This window comes from Balaenoptera acutorostrata, chromosome 11 (assembly GCF_949987535.1).
Source record: "Balaenoptera acutorostrata chromosome 11, mBalAcu1.1, whole genome shotgun sequence".
Classification (NCBI taxonomy): Eukaryota; Metazoa; Chordata; class Mammalia; order Artiodactyla; family Balaenopteridae; genus Balaenoptera; species Balaenoptera acutorostrata.
Window position 1 is genome coordinate 95,404,570 of NC_080074.1, and position 22,563 is coordinate 95,427,132.

The following is a 22,563-nucleotide window of genomic DNA, read 5'->3' on the forward strand; positions in this document are numbered from 1 at the left end:
TCCCGTCAGGCTCTGTGCTAAGTGTTTTATCAGTACATTCATTAACAAATTTAATCTTTACAATAATCCTGAGGTTGAGACCAGCATTAGCCATATTTTATAAGTAAGAAATCAAGGTGTTAGATAACTTATTCAAGGCTTACACATTATTAAGTGACAGGAGCCACTGTCTGACTCTAGAGCTTATTATTTCTATGCCACTAGGTGCAAATTTATATATCTTCACATTTTTTCTGCCATCAATTCTGAGAAAACTTATGTAATCAGAGACGTTACACGCCTATATCTGCATTTACACATATTACAGAATTACTCAAGTTGAAACTATTAAAAAAATCTTAGTTCTGTCAAATAAGTTTTAATACTAAGAATCTATTTTATTAAAAAGTTACTTAATCATGTGTCCTTCCCCCAAATGAGACCACTCTCATTAAGTGAACACTAAGAAAATTTCAAGAAAGCAAAGATACTGGCTTTGTAGGTTTTTTGGGTTTTTTTGGTTTTTTTTAACTGAAACAAATAACAAGAACATATTTGAAATGCAATAACTAGAACATATTTGAAAGGCTAGAGTAGGGCACTTCAAAAATTACAAGGGAAGTTGTTAATACAGAAGACCTGGTTGTTCACTCCACACACATCTCTCCAAGGGGACCTGGGAGCTACAGTCAGGCTTGGTTGGCTACCAGGAACGTGACCCTTAGAAAGTTTACATTAATAAATGATAATTTTCTTATGTACACCTTAAACAGTGTCATACTGGCTTATCAGGATTGATCTGCACAAACATCAAGTCTGACGATGCACACCTGGTTTCATTGTTGGGGTCCTGAGTTTTGACTGCCATGGCTGGTTACAAAGAAAGACGCAGCTGTATAGTCAGCTCAGACCCTGATACTCAGTCAGGCTTCCTGGGCAAAGACTATTGGCTCATGTCCCTGCACTTAATAACCATAGAGACAGCACATCCTGTGCAGGCTGGATAGGAGAGAATATGGAAGCCTCAGCCTGACTGCACTTAATCCCATCTGATGCATATTTTTTTCCTGCTGTTTTTGCTCTCTACCTTTTGCTGTGATAAACCATAACCATGAGTATAACCTGTCACAGGTCTTATGAGTCCTTATAGCAAATCAACAAAATTGAGGCTGATCTTGAGTCCCTCAAAAAAGTAATATAAAACTACAGATGCGGCAGAAAAAGATTTCTACACTGTTTTACAACATACGATGATACTTCGAATAAATAATTTTTTTCACCATATGAAATATATTAGTAATGTACTGTATGAAATGAGATCTATGAATAAAATATGTAGTAATAACTCATTATATGGAATGTGTTAATAAATACTTATTTGGAGGACATTAGAGAAATCTTCATTCAAGGACTACTAAGAGAATATTTTACACATTTAATTATTTTCAAATTAGCTATGTCTGAACAACGGTCATTTCCATACAAGCCATCCAGATTCCTTCTAATTTATAATAGCCTTAAAGTGTTCAGAAGTACAGCTAAGTAAAATTTGGCAGAGAAAAAAGAAGTTGGCAGAGTATACTTAGAAAGTTAACAGTCTAAAGAATCACAAGCTACCTGTTTCATACCAGATTCTATTTGCTACTAAGTAACATACAGGGGAAAAACCTAACGATAATTTCTTAATATATCTTCAAAAAAACAATAGTGTTACCTTAATCAAGGTATTCAGCACAACAACAAAAATTTTATTTGTAACCCAAAAGAGCCAGTAAAGCATCAATTTATAACTGGTAGCACATATATATTTCCAAAATGGTTCCTTATTATATAATAAAACTTGCATATTCTATTTATTATTTAAATCACTGGTACTCATTCAAAGCTGAAAATCCTGCTTTTTTTGACCAGGCATGACTTTGGCAGGTTAGCTCCCTAGTCTTGCTACTTGTATGTGTTTTTCATACAATGGTATTGAATTACTCTTCCTGTAAGCCAAATAAAATAACCACTGAGAACTTAATATTTGGTTGCACTGTCTCTTTGCTACCTGATGCAGTCACTTACTATTTCAGGCGTCTTTTGGATCGACTGGTACAAGTTGGTTCATCAAAATGTAAGTTATACAATACAATGTAAAGTAAAACATTTTAGATTCTAAAACCTGTAAAGTGGGGAGTAACACATGATGTTTTAGAATTTCTAGAACATAGTAAGCAGCTGGGTGTGACTTGATTTTATATTATTTTGTTTTGTTGTTTTTCTTTAATTTAAAAAGGATATTTTTAAGTAAAGAATTTTAAAAGTATAGCAAACTTTTATATCAATTTTAATTTCACCTAGATGTTTACAATATTACATACACTTTATTTCAGCAATCCAGTATAACTTTTTGCAATGGTGAAAATGTTCTATATCTTTGTTTTCCAATGTGGTAGTTACTAGCTATATTTGGCTATTGAGCCTTGAAATGGGGCTACTGTGATATAGGAAGTAAATTTTTTATTTAAGGCTAAATTAAATTAAAATTTAATTTAAATGGCCAACATGTGATTAGTGGCTACCACATTAGACAGTACAACTTTAGAAGAAGCATCATTTTTAACAAGATAAAAAACACAGCCATTACAATGTCCATTTTTGTGTCTTGAAACATTACCTAATGTGTCCAGACAAACAAGAAAAAAAATTACTGAGGGAAATAAAGTTGTCTGTAATTTCTTTGTTTAGTTTTAGGTTTACTTTATAAAGTAAGGCTAGACTTCCTATAAATGTTACATAAAAGTCACTGAAGGGGCTTCCCTGGTGGCGCAGCAGTTAAGAATCTACCTGCCAATGCAGAGGACACGAGTTCGAGCCCTGGTCTGGGAAGATCCCACATGCCGCGGAGCAACTAAGCCCGTGAGCCACAACTACTGAGCCTGCGCGTCTGGAGCCTGTGCTCCGCAACAAGAGAGGCCGCGACAGTAAGAGGCCCGCGCACCGCGATGAAGAGTGGCCCCCGCTTGCCGCAACTAGAGAAAGCCCTCACACAGAAACGAAGACCCAACACAGCCGAAAATAAATAAATTAAAAAAAAAAAAAGTCACTGAATATATCAACATTTCCTATACCATGTGTCTTCCAGAAAGTACTCCATATACTTTTAATTAAAAACATAGCTACTACAAGACATCCTCAGATGTCTTTTCTAGGAAAAATATATGCATTTCTTGATATGATTAAGAGGAAGGGAAGAAAATAAAATTAGACTATCAACAACCTAATGACTTCCCTATAAATCTATTACACCTAAAGCAATATAGTAAAAGAAGTATGATGAACATTGTTAATTTAATACAGGAAAAAAGTAGTTACTCCATTCCTGAGTGATTTAAATTTAACATGAAAAAGTACCAGGACTGGCAAAGTGCTAATAAGCTATCAGAAAGATCAAGATTTTCCTTCCATAAAAGCTATCTCTGATCAGCTTTGAAGAAACTAAAATGATGTCTCTGTGTGTGCTGGCAATGGCAGGACAGAGGATGGGGGGGGAGGGGGGACCCCCCCGGGGGAGGTAAACCAGTGAGACCTTCTTAAATAAGATGGGCCAGGAAGAAATTACACATGGAGACTTAAAACTTCACAATATATGAAGAAAAACAACTAGACTGTCGATTATATATAATCCAAGCAGTTAGTTAATTTAATAAACATATTATTTCTAAGAGAATTACTAAGCAAAAAAAACTCAATTCCTGTCAAACAACACAGAGACGCTGTTTGAAAATTTGTGGACAGTTGTAAAAAACAGACTTAGAATAATTTTCATTTTACCAAAGAATACTGATAGAAATTCATTCTCTTATGGACTGTAATTACAATTTTACTTTGAAACAGCAGGAAAAATCTTACCTGTGATGTGCTATCAGCTGCTTTCTTATTAACAGAAGCATCTATTGTTTTGTTTGTCTGGTTTTCTGAGGAGTCAAAAAACAAAACAAAGCAAAACTCAGAGCTATTCTTAAAGGCACCTACAAAATGTGAAAGGATGGGTTGCTTTACATACAACAATTCATGTTAATTTTCTCCAATTTTTTTTTATCGTCAACATGTTACATATGTAAATAGATCCTCTCATAGACCACCACTACAAAGTTTTTCAGAAGGACAAATTCATAATAGAGATCAAAACACTTCACATACTCATTAACCAGAAATTTTAACTCTAACCTAAGGAATATTGCAGGGAAACAATTTAAGACGTGTGTAACTTAAATGCTGTAACGTGAATGGTTAAATAAAATATAATCCTTCCATACTATATACCTTTGGAGAAAAAAAATTTAATAACAAAATTTAATAGCAAAATGTATTAAATTAAGTGTATTAAATTAATAGCAAAAATGTAATAAATTCACTAGAGAAACAGTTACAAACAGTGATTCTGATGAAATATACATGGATAATCTCAGTAGGTCAATCACAGATGATTTTTCTTTATTCAGTTTTCAATTAACTTGTGTTGAGTTTGTGGTATATGTATGTGTGTGCATGCGTGTATGTACACACACATGCACACACATACATATGAAAGTTGTATGTATAGAACTACAACTATATAGTTGTAAAAAAGATAGCTGAATGAAAAAACAGCACAGAAAAGAAACCAAGTAGGTTTTTCTGCCTCAATTTCTAAAGAGAAGGTATTAAATTTTATCAAATGTCTTGAGCATCTATCTACTGAGGTGATTAATCAGTTTTTTCTCTTTGGTAATGTGGTCAATTATATTAATAGGAATTTTCTAATGTTGAAACATCCCATCCTTGCTTTTTGTCAGAAAAAACGTTGGTCAAAATATGGCACTCCTTTCATCTGTAAATCTTCATAACACACATATAAAGTAAACCATTTATATTAAAAAAACAAAACCAGAAACAGGAAACAGAACCATGTATTTCTACATATAAGTCTGTATGTCAAAAAAATCAGGATAAATATCTACCTATTAAAAAAGAGGGTTTTCTAGGCTAGGCAAGTAAAAGGAGGCCCTTACAATTTCTCCCTACCCTATCTGAATTATCTTAGTTCCTTTTGTAGGAAGAATATATATATATATATATATATATATATATATATATATATATATATATATACATATATACATACACACATGTAACTCTAACCTAAGGAATATCGCAGGGAAATAATTTAAGATGTGTTAACTTAAAAAAGATATACACATATCTTTAATACCTTAAAATTACTTCATTTATAATGAATCAGCTTCTGTTCTGGACTGTGAAGTTCTTGAAATACTACTTAATAAAAAACTACTTCCAGGGTACTGATCCTACATGGTTGAGTATTAAATTACACTTATGACATTACCAAAACATCAGCAATTTACTACCAATTTTTTTAATACATATATACAATGTCAGAATACATTCATTTGGATTTAAAACACATTTTCATTTTCAAATGAAAATAAAAGGTAAATTCAGAAGCAAAGTAGGTGAGGGACCTTCATTTTTATTTTCTGTTGAAATATCCTCATACAATTATCTTCAAGATTCAGAGAAGATTTAGATTGCTTAATAAAATGTTTTACTTCTTTACACACACACAAACACACACACACAAATACTGATAACTATGAGAGTTTTGTTATCCAGAGTGAGTCTTTGACCTAACTGTCTCAGGACAAAGAGTTAATTATTCACAGAGCTGTAATAATATTCCTTATTCTAGATTTTCAGTTAACTTCCCCTACCCCTTTATTACAGATTGTTTTCTTGATTCTTAATCATTTTACAGTCTCACTGCATCTTTTGTTTTCTTTTACTATAATATCTACTTTAGATAAAATATGAAAGTTAAAAGTTACAAATCAATCTCTCAAGCAATAAAATTGGCAGGGTGTAAGGTCAAAAATTGTACCTCAAATTCTTTCTGTCATATGGGAAACATCTCTATCTCTTTATTTTGAAAAGATATTGTCACTTTTTACCAACACTGCATTTTTACCAGAATAATAAAAAGGTTTTACAGGAGTGCCAATTAGTAGTATACCCCGGTAGGTGCTGGATAATGGTATGAAAATGAATGCAATGCAAGACCTTTAAATCATTTTTACCACACCATGTCTCATCCAGATCACTCCAAGAGCCTCCTAACTGGTCTCCCTGTTTTTCCCCCTCTAAACCATTCCCCTCACTGCAGCCAGTGTTCATGGATGTCACACTCCTTCCTCTCTGTAAAAATCCTTTAAAACCCTATTTCCCACCATCTTTCCATTCACTCCATTCTCATACCATCCCAGATCTCCCATATCCTCTCACAGAAACCTTCATATCTTTACACTCACCACACTGATAATTAATTATTTATTTAATATCCAAGTTCCATATTTGATTATAAGCTTGTTTAGAATAGGGACTATTTTGTACATTTCTGTGTATCTGCAGGATTTTAGAACAATACAGGCATTCGATATTTTATGAATGAATGACATAAGCTATAATTTGGTCTCTAAATTTCCAAGTAGTCCTTAGGACAATTTTTACTTTACGTTTTACAAAAAATATTGACTTACTCTACGGAATATATGTATATAAAATACATACAAATGCATGCTGTCTAGTTATACAGTACATGTTCTCATTAAGTAAATAAAACTACATAAGCATAGGATTTAAAACTAATTACTTTATCACATTAGGGATGTATTGAAGTTTGGCTTCAACCTTCATATTTAGCCAACATTTGCTGTTTGGCTTCAGCTTAGGCTTTGGCAAAGCTCAACAGCTAAATGCCTGACCAAAGAACGTATCTTCTCATAGGGTCTCATTCTAATTAACATTATGAACAACATAAAAACAAAGCTTATCGTTAACAGTTTTGGTTAACATCTAATAATTTACTTTCAAAAGTAGGTAAGCATTCTAAATAGAACTCAAAATGAAGATCTCCTTAATATAATTTATGTATTAAAGTACATATAAATGTGTTAAATATATGTTAAAATATAAAATTTTACGTATAAGTATAAATGTATATTATCACAAAAGTAGACTGATGTTCTAATTAATAATAATGGGGAAAACTATTAATTTTATATACAAAAATAATCAAGGACAGTCAAGTAATTAAATAAATACAAAACAGACTAACACTCATTACAACTAATAAAGCGCACTAAGCTAGATAACTTTGGGAAAAACATACCTTTTGTGTCAACAGATGTTCATACAATGTTAACAGGATAATGAAATTGAATTACAATTCTGATATTGTAGAAGTATTTAGGGTACTTGCATTCATAACATTAAACAAAATAATCTTTCAAGTTATTTATTTCTTTTCAGGCCTCGGTCTTTCAGGGAAAGTTCTATATTTAAGAATATATCTTATCTTGTGACCATGAATTAAAAACAATGTCAACTAGGCTCAAAATTTCATAAAGAAGAAAAACTCCAGAATCACATAAAAGGATGTCCATGATAATCATCTTCCACCTGACATATTAAAAAACAGTAATGACTGGAAGAAAACTAAATTAGAGAAATATGAAGTAACCCCAAAACCTTGCTCATCACTGACCTCAATTAAAAGTAAGCATCTTTAGCATATAAGGATGTGATAGCAGATAATGCTAAAAAAATATGGTTACTGTACCATGCAAATATTTAATTTTAAATACTAATAATAATTCTATTTGAAATTTCAGATTTACCCTTATATCCCAGATGTTAATTGTATGAGGATGATATTCAGCTTCAGTCCAGTATTAATTTTTATCTGCCATTCATTTACTCTCTCAATAACTCTATGAAACACTGTCACTATTTTATGAGAAAATATACTCAGAGGGCAAGTACACTACTGAAGACTGACTACATGAGAAATTTAAAAAAACAAGGCTTGTATATCTCACTTGTAAGAGTAATTTTGTACTTTATAATCTGTTTCTTATATTTCATGGTCACTTACTACAACAGTAAGACAGATACTATTAGGAATTTCATTATATACATGATGCCTAGGCGCTCTTTCCTGTCTTTCCAAAAGCAGTGGGGATAAATGTGAAATCAGAAATGAAGAATAAGCAAGTTCAAGAATACATACAAAATGTATGCTTTTTAAGAACAAGGAAGACATATAGAGTTTTACAGATTTTAAAACAGGAACAATCAAGTTCTCATTTTTGCAATACTTCAAAGTATATATACATATGCAAACTTAATCATGTAATATGTCATACGGGAAAATATATAAAAGAGAAAACAAAAAGCAAATATTCTGTAGTAAATTAAAGAGGGAAGACCCACTTTTAAACCACTCAAATTTGTAAGATATGAGGAATGAATGCACAGAGGATTTTTCCAAATGGGTAGGGAAGATATGTGGTTTTTATTTTCTTCTTATTAGCATATATTATGTCAATTAGATACTTTAAAATATACTTGCTCTATTCAGATATATCTGAAAAATGTATTAGAAAAGTAATTCATAATGCTTGCTACAAAGCCTAAATTAAAAATTCGCACAGATTAGGAAAACTAGTAAAAGATAAATTACAAATGCTAACTTCTCACTCAAAATAAACTCTCTCTCAAATCCCACTGTAACAACATCATTTCTCTTAGGTAACAAAAAACTTACTAAAAATAATCTCTGTGAAAATTCTATTTACTCTGTTCTTCCAATAATGCTAGTCACTTACACACACACACACACACGTGTTCAATTACCTATAGGCTATTAACATGCTTGCATTTCTATTATTAAACCTCCATACTGACTTACCAATTCTTGTGGTGGTAGTGCTGCTCTGTTCTGCAGGAGATGAAGTACTAAAGGCAGAAATTGGAATTTTCATCTGTATCGGGCCTCGATTATTTGATGCACTATAGAGTCCTGATGGGCCTACTGTGGGTAAAGAAGTCCTTGTGGCTTGCACGATAGAGTGCGCGGTTGGAACAGCCTGTACAGCAAGCGTTGTTCCTAGTGGTGCAGCACTGGCAGGAGAATTCCTTTGAATACTAGGACTGGGCACAGAAGGAACGTTGTTTGGTTTAGTGGGGTTTGGCAAGGATGGCAAAGATACTGGATTTTTGGTAAGACCACTCATTGTAGGTGGGCTTTGTACAGAAATGAATTCAACGTTGCCAGATGGTTGATTGGTCACTAAAGTCCCTGGATGGCTCTGCAGGAGCTGAGGTTGGGAGGATACGGCAACAGGTACATGCAAAATCACTGGTAAAGACTGTAAAGAGATTGTAGGTTGGGGATTTCCACTAGGCACCTGAGTAGAAGCAACTACTGTAGCTGTGTTGGGTGCAGGAAGAACTGACGTTGCTGTCAGAGAACCCGAAGTCACTGGAGGCTGCAATTTAGGTTGACTACTGACAACTGTTGGAGGAGTGACAAGATTGGTTGAAGATACTATAAAAAGAAAAAAGAAGTCTCAGTTTAAATAGCTATCTTTATCAGCTAAGATAATATAATACAAATTTGATGTATTGCAGTATATACAGTAAAGTCTCTCATAATTAAATTTTTAATTCAAGATTTAAATCCTTGAATTCTTAGATTATCTGTAGAAGCATTTTTGCATCTGTATTTGGTACATTATGAAAACAGCACATGTTTTATGATTAAGGCAGAGGACTGCTATCTCTGTATAAAAAGAGTCTCTGAAAATTATTATACTTACTTCAGAGTAACTAGCTGGAAAAACAACTAAAAAACATTGAAAACTAGGTAAAATTGTATAGACAATTTTGAAAGTATATTAAAAATATTATAAATGCCTTAGAACACTGGCAATACATAAACTCAAATAGAAAATCTAGAAAGAGTACCATTAATGAATAACAGGTAAACCTGGTGATGGTATTTTGTCATTTGGACAATGTGAAACCTCTATCTGTGGATCAAAAATTTTACTGGATTCCCTGGGGAGGAACTGGTGAGGAGAGGCTGTCTCTATTAACACTCTATTGACATTATGTGATATGGAAAATAGCACGGTGAAGATAGGAAATGAATTAAGGAGCAGATAACAAAGAGCAGAGAAAATCAAAATGCTTGTCACTGTAGTTTTATAGTCATTTTAGTTCAACCACTTGTGTTTATTCTCATTTGAACAGGTTTAAAATCAATGACCAAGTTTCTTCTCAATGATTTGTAGTCTTTCCAAAATCATAGGCACGCCAGAGCAGCAATTCTCAAGGTGCAGTCCAGGGAGACACGTGGGGATTACTGAGACCCTTTCAGGAAGTTTGAAATGTCCAAACTATTTCCATAACAATAATAAAACATTATTTGACTTTTTCACTGTGCAGATATTTACAATGATGGAGCAAAAGCAATGGTGAGTAAAACTTTTGATGTCTCAGTATAAAAATCAAGGTAGTGGTACCAAACTATCACTGCATTCTTTAATACCACATGTGCACAGTAAAAACCAAACAAAATCAGTTTCATTTAAGAATGTTCATTATGAAGTAGTAAAAACTACTAATTCTATTAAATCTCAATTCTTGAGTATAGTCCATCTTAATATTTTATGTGAAGAAATGGGAAGTACACATAAAGCATTACTGCTGCATGCCAAATAAGGATGTCCGGCTCAAGGAAAAGTGCTTGTAAGACTGGCTGAGTTGTAAGCTGAGCTAACAGGCTTTTTTAATGGAAAACCACTTTTACTTGAAAGAATTGCAAGCATACTGTGGTTATTCACACTTGGGTACCTGGCAAATATTTTCTTGAAAATAAACCAAATACGGCAGTCACTTCAAAGAAAATGACCAACAGTATTTATTGTCAATAATAAAATTTGAGCTTTAAAAAACAAAAATTAGAACTTTGGAAAATATGTCTACCTGCCACTGAGGGCAGGACAGCTTCCCAAATCTTTAAAGACTTGTCTGAGAAGAACTGATAGTGAAATAAATAAATATGATTTTAAAAAAATATTTATTAATGAAATGTGTCAACATTTGGAAGACTTAGAAAACTCAGTGAACATTTTCCAAATGATCAATGATATTAGTAAAAGATCTATCCGAGTACAAGACAGACAAATGAATTTTAATGAAAAATTTAGAAAAGTTTATTGGTGTGGTTCCTGATTCCAATTTGCAACTAACCTTTAAGAAACTACTACTTGCTGTATCAAAGAAGAATATCCACAATTCACTAAAAGGGCTAGGCCTTTTCCAACTACATATTTGTATGAGGCTGAATTTTCCTCACATATTTCAACTATAACAACAAATTGCAACAGATTGAATGCAGATGCAGATATGAGAATCCAGGTATCTTCAGCCATCTTAATGTTTTAAGTGAGGTATAAAAGAGATTTATAAAAATTTAACACAATAACACTTTTTCCTAATTTTTTTAAAGCTTGGAAAAGAGCTACTTTTCATCAAAACATGTTACTTATGGTTCATAATATAGGTTTGTAATCATTTTAAAGTGAATAAATATTTAAAAATTTTATGTTTTAATTTTCACCATAGTAAATATCAATTAATACACCCACATGAACAAAGCTCTTTGGATTCTTAATAATTTTTAAGATTATAAGGGGATGTGAAGACCCAAAAGTTTGAGAACCACTACAGTAGAGATCTGAATTTCTGTATTTTCATGCATATCCGCGATCCTGATTTTTAAATAAACTTTGTGCTTAGCACTCAGTTTTACATAACTGTGCTGTTTCTTAGTCCATTTCAAACTCAAAAGAACGAAAGAAAAAAGAACCAAAACCTTCAATTCCTAAGAAAATGTATTTCAGTGTTAAGAATATTACCTGTATTCACAGGGGTTTGAAAGGATGACGGTGTGCTCTCGCTTACATTTCTTTTGGACTCCAACATCTGTCTCACTGTGTTTGCATTTCTATGAAATATATATACACACAAATGGTCACTTGATACATCATTCTAGGGGATATCTATTTATGTATAGAGAAAGTAGTGGCCCCTTGGAAAAAAGGGTGGCTAGACTTGGATATTAAAGCATTAAACTGAGAGTGAATGCAGTGAAGCAAAGCTGGCACAAAGACTTTGGAATGTTGGGGTCTACAGCATTAGGGGAGAGTCTTCCTTCTATATTCTATGTCCTCAATACTTTAACCTGAGAACCAAATGTAGGTCCGAATATCTGCACACATTAGATTTTATCACCCCTGATGAAAGCATTTCTCAATTAATTAAGATAATACTGTTTAACACAAGTGGTTAAAGAAAGCCTTACAATAAATTAGCAAAATCAATATCCATAGGTGAACAATTACAACAAAGCAAAAAGGAAGCAAATATACTTAATCCAGTATACCAAACACTTATCTTTACATAAATACACAGAATCACATTCCAAGATTTTTCTGCAAAGAAAATCAGAACTTTGTTCTCTTAATTAAAAACTTGATAAATAGACTGTTTACAATTCTCACCTGTAGGGCACACTGTTATTGCTGCCGACATCAACTATGGACTTTCCTGGTGATACAGGTGGGTTTGGTGGATTCTGGGGGAGAAAAATACCAAGGTAAAATAAAACCCAATTCACAAGAGATCTTTAAAAATAAGACCTTTAAATGCCTTGTCAATATGTTATCTGTTATTTCTATAATATAGTGGAAAATCTTACTGAGAAAACAATTTAAATCTTGGCATTGCCACTTGTTAAGCCCCTTACACAAATTACTTAGTCTACTGACACAACTGCTTATCATATGAAAAGTGAATAGAATAATTCTTAAACCTCAGTTTTTGATATGAGTAAATAAAATAGAGAATATGAAAGTAGCTTATATGCTCTAAGGGTTCAGTAAACATTAATATGAATCTAAAGAATAATTAGACACTCATTCAATAAATATCTAGTGAATGCCTACTATATTATCAGGCAGATCAGGCACGATTACAAGCAGAAACTCAACAAATAAGGTAAGTATTTATTTTTCCCCAGAAGTAACTGATTGCCAATTAAGTGGTATCCTAGGTCACAAATCAAAATTATTTTTACAATTTTTGTTTAAAAAATAAATACTTGCCGCTACTTGACTTACAATTTCATTTAAAGATGTCCCAATTCTAAACTTCAGAACAAACTAATTTAACCCTTTTCTGCTCCCCAAAACAGGGAATATAGAAAGAGAGTTCTAATATTTATATGCTAATTACCATTATTTGGGCCTCCATCATTAATGACACTATCATCATTTATTTCTTAAATTGAGAAAAATAAATAACTCTACTCAAGAGTTAATTAAGTATAATAATAATACACATAATATTAAACAAAAGGTGCTAAGTGCTTAGGATCACATCAAGCAGATGCCACTAATCACTCTTCTCAACAACAAATATATCTTGCTGCTTTTTATAGGATAAAAGGATGATTTTAACCAAACAGTATAGTGTTGTACTAGTTATCTGTGTAGAGGAGACAAAAGATAAAGAATTAAGATAAACTGTTCTAACCTGGCTGTGGACGCAAAAACATTTGAAATAAATAGAAAAGCAAATGAAAGTAACACTGTAGTATCACTCGAAAAAGTTTAAAATTTTTAGGGGAAAGAAATGCATCTTCTAACAAGTCTTTGAGTAATTAGTACACTCAAAATAGTTAAAATGAAGGTAAACAACATTTCAGGGAAAACAAAAAAACAAAAAAGGAGCAGTATAAGCATAATAAATAAGTATAACAGGGCTTAGAGTCATCAGATGGAGGACCTTAAACACTACAGTGTGGTGACATCAGCAAGATGGCAGAATTGGAAATCCTATACCTTCCTTCCCTCATGAAGACAATGATTTAGCAATATAAGAACCAAATTTCACTTGTAAGAAGTCCAGAAACCTGTTGAGAGATTATAGAACCCCAAGTGAAAGCAAGCCCCAAAAGAGATATATGGTAGTGGGTAGGAAAGTCTGCTGCTCTTACCCACCATACTCCATCCCCTTCCTCGCACAGTGTGGTGCAATCAAGAAAAAATTCCCAACAACTGTCCTCTCCTTTGGGAAGGAAAGAGAAGAGTGGAATTTGCATGCAATATTCTGGCTTTTTGGGGTACTGATAAGGCACTGGCTTCAGTCTCACCTGACTTCGATAAAGCAGCACAAATTGGATGTCTGGGGACTAGATGAGAACAAAGGTGAACCCCTTGGCTTGGTACCAAACCAGAAAAATTGCAGTAACACAGACAGACAACAGGGGTAACTCCAATATCATGGCTTGCTAAAGCAGCAGCAAGACTGCAATATGGAAAGTAGATACCAGGTGAGTGATGGGAAGTTCCCAAGTAGAAATAGATAAACCTCTTCAGATGGGAGATACATGCACAAGCTCCAAGAAAATGCATCTTTAAAAATAGGTTTGTGAGGACACCAGAGTATCTACCCAGACTGACTAGTAAAGGGCTTCATCTGTATAAAGATATTCCAAAAAGATGGGGAGGGTATTTTTTCAAATGCCCTAATTTCAACAAAAGAGAACCAGACATACAAAAAAACAGGGAAATATGGGTCAATCAAAGAAATAAAATTCCAGCAACTGAAGAAACAGATCTATGAACTACCCAACAAAGAATTCAAAATGACTAACATTAAGATGCTCAATGAGATAAAAAAGAACAGACAGAAAATGAAATGAAATCAGGAAAACAATGCAAGAAGAAAAAGAAACTTTATAATAGAACCAATAGAAATTCTGAAGCTGAAGAATACAATAACTGAATTGAAACCTTTACCAGAGGGGATCAAAACCAGACTGTATCAAGTAGAATAAAGAATCAGCAAACCTGAAGACAAGTCACTTGAAATTATTGAGTTAGAGCACCAAATAGAAAAAAGAATGAAAAAAGTAAAGACAGACTAAGGGATTTATTAGACACCATCAAATGGACCAATATACAAATTTGGGAGACCAAGAATGAGAAGAAATAAAGTGGGCAGAAAGCCTACTCAAATAATGGCCAGAAACTTCCCAAATTTGAGGGAAAAAACTGACAAATTCAAGAAGGTGAAAAGCTTCCAACTGGAATTAACTCAGAGACCTACACTAAGAAACATTATAGTCAAGCTGTCAAAAGTCACAAAGATTTTAAAAGTAGCAAGAGAAAAACGACCCATCACATTTAAGGCAGCTCCCATAAGATTATCAATGGTTTTCTCAGCAGAAACCTAGCAGGCCACAAGGGAGTGGAATGACATATTCAAAGTGCTGAAAGAAAAAAACTGCCAAGCAAGAATACCATAACCAGCAAAACTATCATTCAAAAATGAAGGCAAAATTAAGATTTTCCCAGTAAATAAAAAGCTGATGGCATTCATCACCACTAAATCCACCATACAAGAAACGCTAAAAGGAGTCCTTCAAGTAGAAATGAAAGGACACTAGACAGCAACTTGAAAGCAAATGAAAATATGAAATTCTCTGGTAAGAGTAAATACACAAACAAATGCAGAATCCTGCATTACTGTAAAGTTGGTGCAAAAATCACATAATTCTGGTACAGAATTTAAGTATAAAATATAATTGTAAGTCTATGTTAAAGTATACACAATACAAAAAGATATAATGTATGATATCAATAACATAAAGTGGTGGGAGGAAAGATGTGACTGAAGTTGTTACTAGTTTAAAATAGGTGTAAACTTAAGATATTTTATGTAATCCCCATGGTAATGACGAGAAAATACCTATAGAAGATACACAAAAAAAATGAGAAATGAATTAAAGCACTGACACTACTAATTAAAAAAATAAACAAAACACAAGGAAGTAAACAAAAAATGAAGACAGACAAAACAGCTCCAAGACAAACAGAAAATATTCAACAAAATGGCAATAATAAGTTTGTCCCTACAATAATTACTTTAAATCCAAATGGATTAAATTCTCCATAGAAAGACATACTCTGGCTTAATGGATTCAATAAAACAACAACAACAAAACAAAAACAAAAAAAACCAAGGTCCTGCTATATGTTGTCAACAAGAGGCACACTTTAGGTCTAAAGACACAAACAGGCAGAAAGTAAAAGTAAGGAAAAAGATATTCCATTCAAATGATAAGCAAAACAAAGTAGAGGTGACCATACGTATTTAAGACAAAATGAATTTGAAATCAAAAACTATTACAAGAGACAAAGAAGAACACTATATAATGAAAAGTCAACTGACAAGATATAACATTTATAAATATATATGGACATATCATCTATGCCCCCAAATATAGGATGTAAAAATTGGTTTTTTTTTAACAGAAAACCAGAAACACCATAATAGTAGGAGTCTTCAGTATATCATTTTATATAATGGATAGATGTTCCAGACAGAAAATCAGTAAGGAATCCCTAGAAATGAACAAGACTAAAGATCAAACAGACAAATGTAGAAATTTTCACCCAACACACAGTCTTCTCAAGCACACACAGAACTTTCTCCAGTATAGATCATATTAGGTCACAAAACAAGCCCGAACACATTTAAAACGATGAAAACTATACCAAATATCTTTGTGAATCACAATGGAATAAAACTTGAAATCAACATCATAAGGAAAATGGAAAAAAGTCACAAATATGTGGAAAACTTTTAAAAATCCAGTGAGTAAAATAAGAAATCACAACGGATACTAGAGGATATCTGAGATATACGTAAACAAAAACACAACATACTAAATTTATGGGAAAATTGATACAGCAAAAGTAGTACTAAGAGAAAAGTTTGCGGTGGTAAATGCTTACCAAAAAAAAAAAACAAACCTCAAATCAATGGCCTAACTTTACACCTCAAGGAACTAGAAAAGAAAAAAACAAGCTAAACTCCAAGTTATAAGAAGGAAGGAAACAATAAAGATTACAGCAGAAATAAATGACATAGAGAATACAAAATCAATAGAAAAAAAATTTTTAATTGGTAAAACCTTATCTAGATTACCTAAGAAAAAAGAAAGAAGGCATAAATAAACAAAATCATATATGAAACAGGAGGCATTATAACTGATGTCATGGAAAGAGAAGGATCATAAGACACTACTGTGGCAACAAATTGGATAATCTAGAAGAAATGGATAAATTCCTAGAAATATGCAACCTACTAAGACTGAATCAAGAAGAAATTAACGTGAACAGACCTAAACAAGTACAGAGATTGAATCAGTAATCAAAAACATCCTAACAACCAAAAAAGTCAAGTACCAGATGGCTTCACTGGAGAATTTACCAGACATTTAAAGAAAATCAACAACAGCCCTTCTCAACTCTTCCAAAAAATTGAAGTGGAGGGAACACTCCCAAACTCAATTTATGAAGCCCGCATCATCCAGATACCAAAGCCAAAGACACCAAAATAAAAGAAAATTACGGGCTAATATCCCTGATAAACATACATACAAAAATTCTCAACAAAATGCTAGCATATAAAATTCATCAGCACATTAAAAAGAATTATACAACATGGCCAAGTAGGATTTATCCCTGGAATACAAGGATAGCTCAACATATGAAAAACAATCAATGTAATACTCCACATTAAAAGAATACAGGGAAAAAAACCCACATGATCGTCTCAATTGTTGCAGAAAAAGCATTTGACAAAATTCAACACCTTCTCATGATAAAAACACTCGACAAGTTAGGAAACTACCCAATATTAAAAAGACCATGTGTCAAAAGCCCATAGCTAATATCAAACTCAATGGTGAATAACTGAAAGCTTTCCCTCTAAGATAAGGAAAAAGGTAAGTTTGCCTGCTCTCACCAATTTCTTCAACATGGCACTGGAAGGGCCTCACAAGAGCAATTAAGCAAGAAAAATAAATAAAAGGCAGCCAAATCGAAAGGAGTAAAAGTATCACTGTTCACAGACGACATCTTATATTTAGATAACCCTAAAGAGGCCACACACACATGAAAAAAGTCTGAACTAAAATAAATGAATTCAGCAATGCTACAGGATAGAAAATCAACACGAAAAATCACTTACATGTGGAATCTAAAAAATAAGACAAACTAGTGAATATAACAAAAAAGAAACAGACTCATAGATATAGAGAACAAACTAGTGGATACCAGTGAGGACAGGAAAGGGGAGAGGGGCAAGATAGGGATAGGAGATTAAAAGGCACAAACTATTATGTATAAAATAAATAAGCTACAAGGATATATTGTACAGCTCAGGGAATATAGCCAATATTTCATAACAACTATAAAGGGAGTATAACTTTTAAAAATTGTGAATCACTATGTTGTACACCTGAGATTTACATAATATTGTAAATCAACTATACCTCAACAACAAAAAAGAAATCCGATGTACGTCTATATACAAACAATGAGCAATCTGAGAAAGAAAGTAAGACAATAATCCCATTACAATATCACTAGAAAGAATAAAATATTTAGGAGCAAACTTAACCAAGACAGTAAAAGACCTTTACACTGAAAACTACAAAACCTTGCTGAAAGAAATAAAAGACACAAATAAATGGAAAGACATATTCATGGGGATTGAAAGACTTAATATTGTTAAAATGTCCATCCTATCCAAAGCGGTCAAAAGTTTCAATGCAATCCCAACCAAAATCCTTGTCATTTTTTGCAGAAGTAGGAAAAAGCATTCTAAAATTCATATGGAATCTCAAGAAACCCTGAATTGCCAAAACAATCTGAAAAAAGAACAACGCTGAAGGCTTCATACCTCCTGATTTTAAAAGCTACAGTAATCAAAACAGTTTGGTGCTGGAATATAGACAGACACATAGACCTGTGAAACAGAATAGAGATCCCAGAAATAAACTCTTATGTATACACTCAAATGATGTTCTACAAGGGTGCCAAGGCTACACAATGGGGAAATGACAGTCTTTTAACAAATGGTGTGAAAACTGGATATGCAAATGCAAAAGAATGAAGTTAGACTATTAAACCATACACAAGAATTTATTCCAAATGGATTAAACACCTAAACGTAAAACCTAAAACTATGAAATTCCTAAGAGAAAGCATAGGGGGAAGCTTCATGACAGTGGATTTGGCAACGATTTCTTGGATCAAAGCAAAGGCAACAAAAGCATAAAAAGACAAAGGAGATTACATCCAACAAAATTTTCTGCACATGAAAGGAAACAATCAACAGAGTGAAAAGGAAACCTATGGAATGGGAGAAAATAACTACCGCAAATCATGTATCTGGTAAGGCGTTAATATCCAGAACATATAAAGAACTCCTACAACTTAACAACTAAAACACAAGTAACCAGATTTTAAAATGGCCAAAGGCCCTGAATAAACATTTCTCCAAAGAAAATATGCAAAATGACCAACAAGCATATGAAAAGATGCTCAGCATCACTCATCAGAGAAATGCAAATCAAAACCACATTGAGATACAGCCTCACATCCATTAGGGTGGTCACTATCACAAAACAGAAAAAAACAAGTGTTGGCAAGAATATACAGAAATTGGAACCCTTGTGTCCTGCTGATGGGAATGTAAAATGGTGTGGCTGCTAAAGAAAAGTCTGGAGGCTCCTCAAAAAAATAATCACAGAATTACCATATGACCCAGCAATTTCACTTCTGGGTATATATATCCAAGACTTTGATCTCAAAGAGGTCAAAGAGGTCACACCAATGTTCATTGCAGCACTATTCATAAGAGCCAGGAGTTGAAAGCAGCCCAAATATCCATCAATAAATAAATGGATAAAGAAAATGTGGTATATACATACAATGGAGTATTATTCAGCCTTAAAAAAAGGAAATCCTGTCACATGCTGTAACACAGATGAACCTTGAGGACATAATGTTTTGTGAAATAAGATAATCACAAAACAACAAATACTGTATGACTGCACTTATGAGATACCTAGAGTAGTCAAAATCATGGAAACAAAGTAGAACAATAGTTTCCAGGGGTTAAAGGGGAGGGGAAATGGGAGTTGTTCTATGGGTACAGTTTCAGTTTTGCAAGATGAAAAATTTCTAGAGATCTGTTACACAACAATGTTAATACAGGTAACACTACTGAGTTGTAGAGTTAAAAATGGTAAATTTTATGTTAACTATTTCTATCATAATTAAAGTAAAAAGAATTTAAGATATTTTTTAATAAAAAAATTGAAATGTAGGATTTAGAGTCAATCTAAAATTTGTTTGAGAATCAATTATAAGTCATTGATTTTCATAGATAAAGGATGAGAAATATCTTGATATTTATTTTACAGTAAAAAACTAGAAAGGATGAAAGTTAAAGGTATCAGTCATAGAGCAGTAAAATAGATTAGATTATGCATGTGGTCTTAATAGCAAACTGCCTATGAGGATTTTCTATTCTTTCAGAAATTAACAGGAAATGTTTTAAGACAAACCTGAATAGTGGGGTTCACTATTAACTGGTTAATATCAGAGGACCAAGGAACAAATCTAAATAGAAGAAAAGCATCTGAAGTGTCATTGTTTATTTTCGTAAAGGGGATAAAGTTCTAAACACTCTTTCTATATGTCTTATTTTTAAAACAGCAAGACACAGATGTAAAAGTACAGTGGATACCATAATTAAAGAGAATTAAACGTGAAAGAACAAATCTTTGAAATTTCTAGAAATCTCTCTCACAAGAAGAAAACATTAACAAGAATGAGTTAGAAAGATGTCCAAGTTTTGAAATTTAAAATTGGCCTTATTCACAAACTAAAGAAGGAAGGAACAAAATTTGAAAAACTGAATACTACACCTTAACATTTCCTTCAAGTGCCACATATACTAACTGTCCAAATTAATCTTTTCCAATCTTTAGGAATTATACAGTATTTGTCCTTGTTTCCATACCAGTTGTAGCCCTTCAAGACAAACTTTTCAGGGATTGTAATATTTTCATTTTTATTCCTTAAGGTCTCTGCCTATCTTCTTTAACTAAACAAACAAGAATTGGTAAATAGTTTTGAGAACAAATTTGATATGCACAAACCCTGGAAAAGTACACGGTGGGCAGCACTGCTTAGTTCAGACACAGGATGAAAGGAAAATTTTTTCCTAGAATTTTCCTAGAAATTCATATTGCACAAAACAATGGAAAAATTTCAAACCTCTATATTTCATTGATGCATAGCAAATAAAGGTTAAACAAAGATTTATACCAATTTTCTAATATAAGAAATAAAACAGCTTAGTTTTTATACTGTGACAAAAAAACAAAGCTGAGAAAGTGGAGTTTAAAATCAGAGAATTAATTACATCATCGAAGAGGACCATAATTTAAAAATCTTTGGCTGTGGCCAAATGAGGGTTTGATGAGACTAGCCTGTGTAAACAAAGATAAAAACTATCAGTTGTTCAAGAAAAGAGAGAAATCAGAGCTTAAAAAGTTTAGTTAAAAGAATACAGAGATGCAGAACAGATTAGTAGTTGCCAGGGTACAGGGAGTGAGGGTAGGGTTAAGGCAAGGTTGAAACTATAAAAGAACAGCATGAGTGAGTCCCTTTATGGTGAGGGAACAGTTCTGTATCTTGACGGTGGTGGCAGGTTATATAAATCTATACATGAGATCAAACTGCACAGAAATACACACACACACACAATTAATTCATGTAAAAACTGGTGGAAACTGGTAAGGTCTACAAAACTATTGAGTAGAATTGTACCAATTTCTTGGTTTTGATATTGTACTACAATTATAGAAGATTTCACCATTGGGGGAAGCTGAGTGAAGGGTTCATAGGAGTCTACGCATTATTGTTACAACTTCCTGTGTATCTATCATTATTTCAAAATAAATTTTGTTTTAAAAAGTCAAGTAAAGAAGATATGAAAATGACTCAAGACAGAAAAATCCTACAGTGATAATGACTACTACTGAAATAATTACTATTGGCAATTACTATGTCCCAGGCAATGGAGATATCAAGACACAAAGAAATGTAACTTGCTCAAATGATAAAAAAAAAAAAAAGAAGAGGAGGAAAAGAAAGAAATTCAACTAAAAACAATACTGCAATATACAAGTGCTATACTAAAAATACATATTACTGAATAACTAAGGAAACAACAAAAGCAAAAGTGTGACTACAGACTACAGTTTGTGTGCTATGCTGTGACGCTTGGACTGAACTACATGGGGGAGAAAAGGAAGAGGAGAACCAAGCTACTTGAGGCAGTGTAATACTAAAACATTTTGGAGGAAATAATAGTCTAGACTAGGACACTGGCAAGTACAGGCATACCTTGTTTTATTGCACTTCGCAGATACTGCATTTTTTACAAATTGAACGTTTGTGGCAACGTGCGTCAAGCAAGTCTATAGGTACCATTTTTCCAACAGTATTTCCTCACTTCGTGTCTCTATGTCACATTTTTTGGTAATTCTTGCAATATTTCAATATTTTGTATTATTATTATATTGCTATGGTGATCTGTGATCAGTGATCTTTGATGTTACTGTCATTGTTTTTTGTTTTGTATTTCTTAATTAAGGTATGTACATTGTTTTTTTAGACACAATGCCATTGCTCACTTAATAGACTATAGTGTAGCATAAACATAACTTTTACTTTTTTTTTAACAAAAAAATTTTTTACA

General features: G+C 32.8%; 1 protein-coding gene across 4 annotated transcripts in view; it reads right to left on the minus strand.

Annotated features, from left to right (window-relative positions):
- ATF7IP (activating transcription factor 7 interacting protein) overlaps window positions 1-22,563 on the minus strand; it is a 118,224-nt gene that overhangs the window by 15,954 nt on the left and 79,707 nt on the right. For all 4 annotated transcript variants that reach the window (XR_452335.2, XM_007196039.2, XM_007196041.2 and 1 more), the window contains exons 7-10: window positions 12,432-12,505; window positions 11,787-11,875; window positions 8,771-9,409; window positions 3,874-3,938 (exon numbers count right to left, since the gene is read on the minus strand). Coding sequence is in view for 3 of the 4 variants with exons in the window: in XM_007196039.2 (XP_007196101.2) it covers window positions 3,874-3,938; window positions 8,771-9,409; window positions 11,787-11,875; window positions 12,432-12,505 (867 nt within the window). In the remaining variant the exon portion in view is untranslated. The remainder of the gene's footprint in view (window positions 1-3,873; window positions 3,939-8,770; window positions 9,410-11,786; window positions 11,876-12,431; window positions 12,506-22,563) is intronic.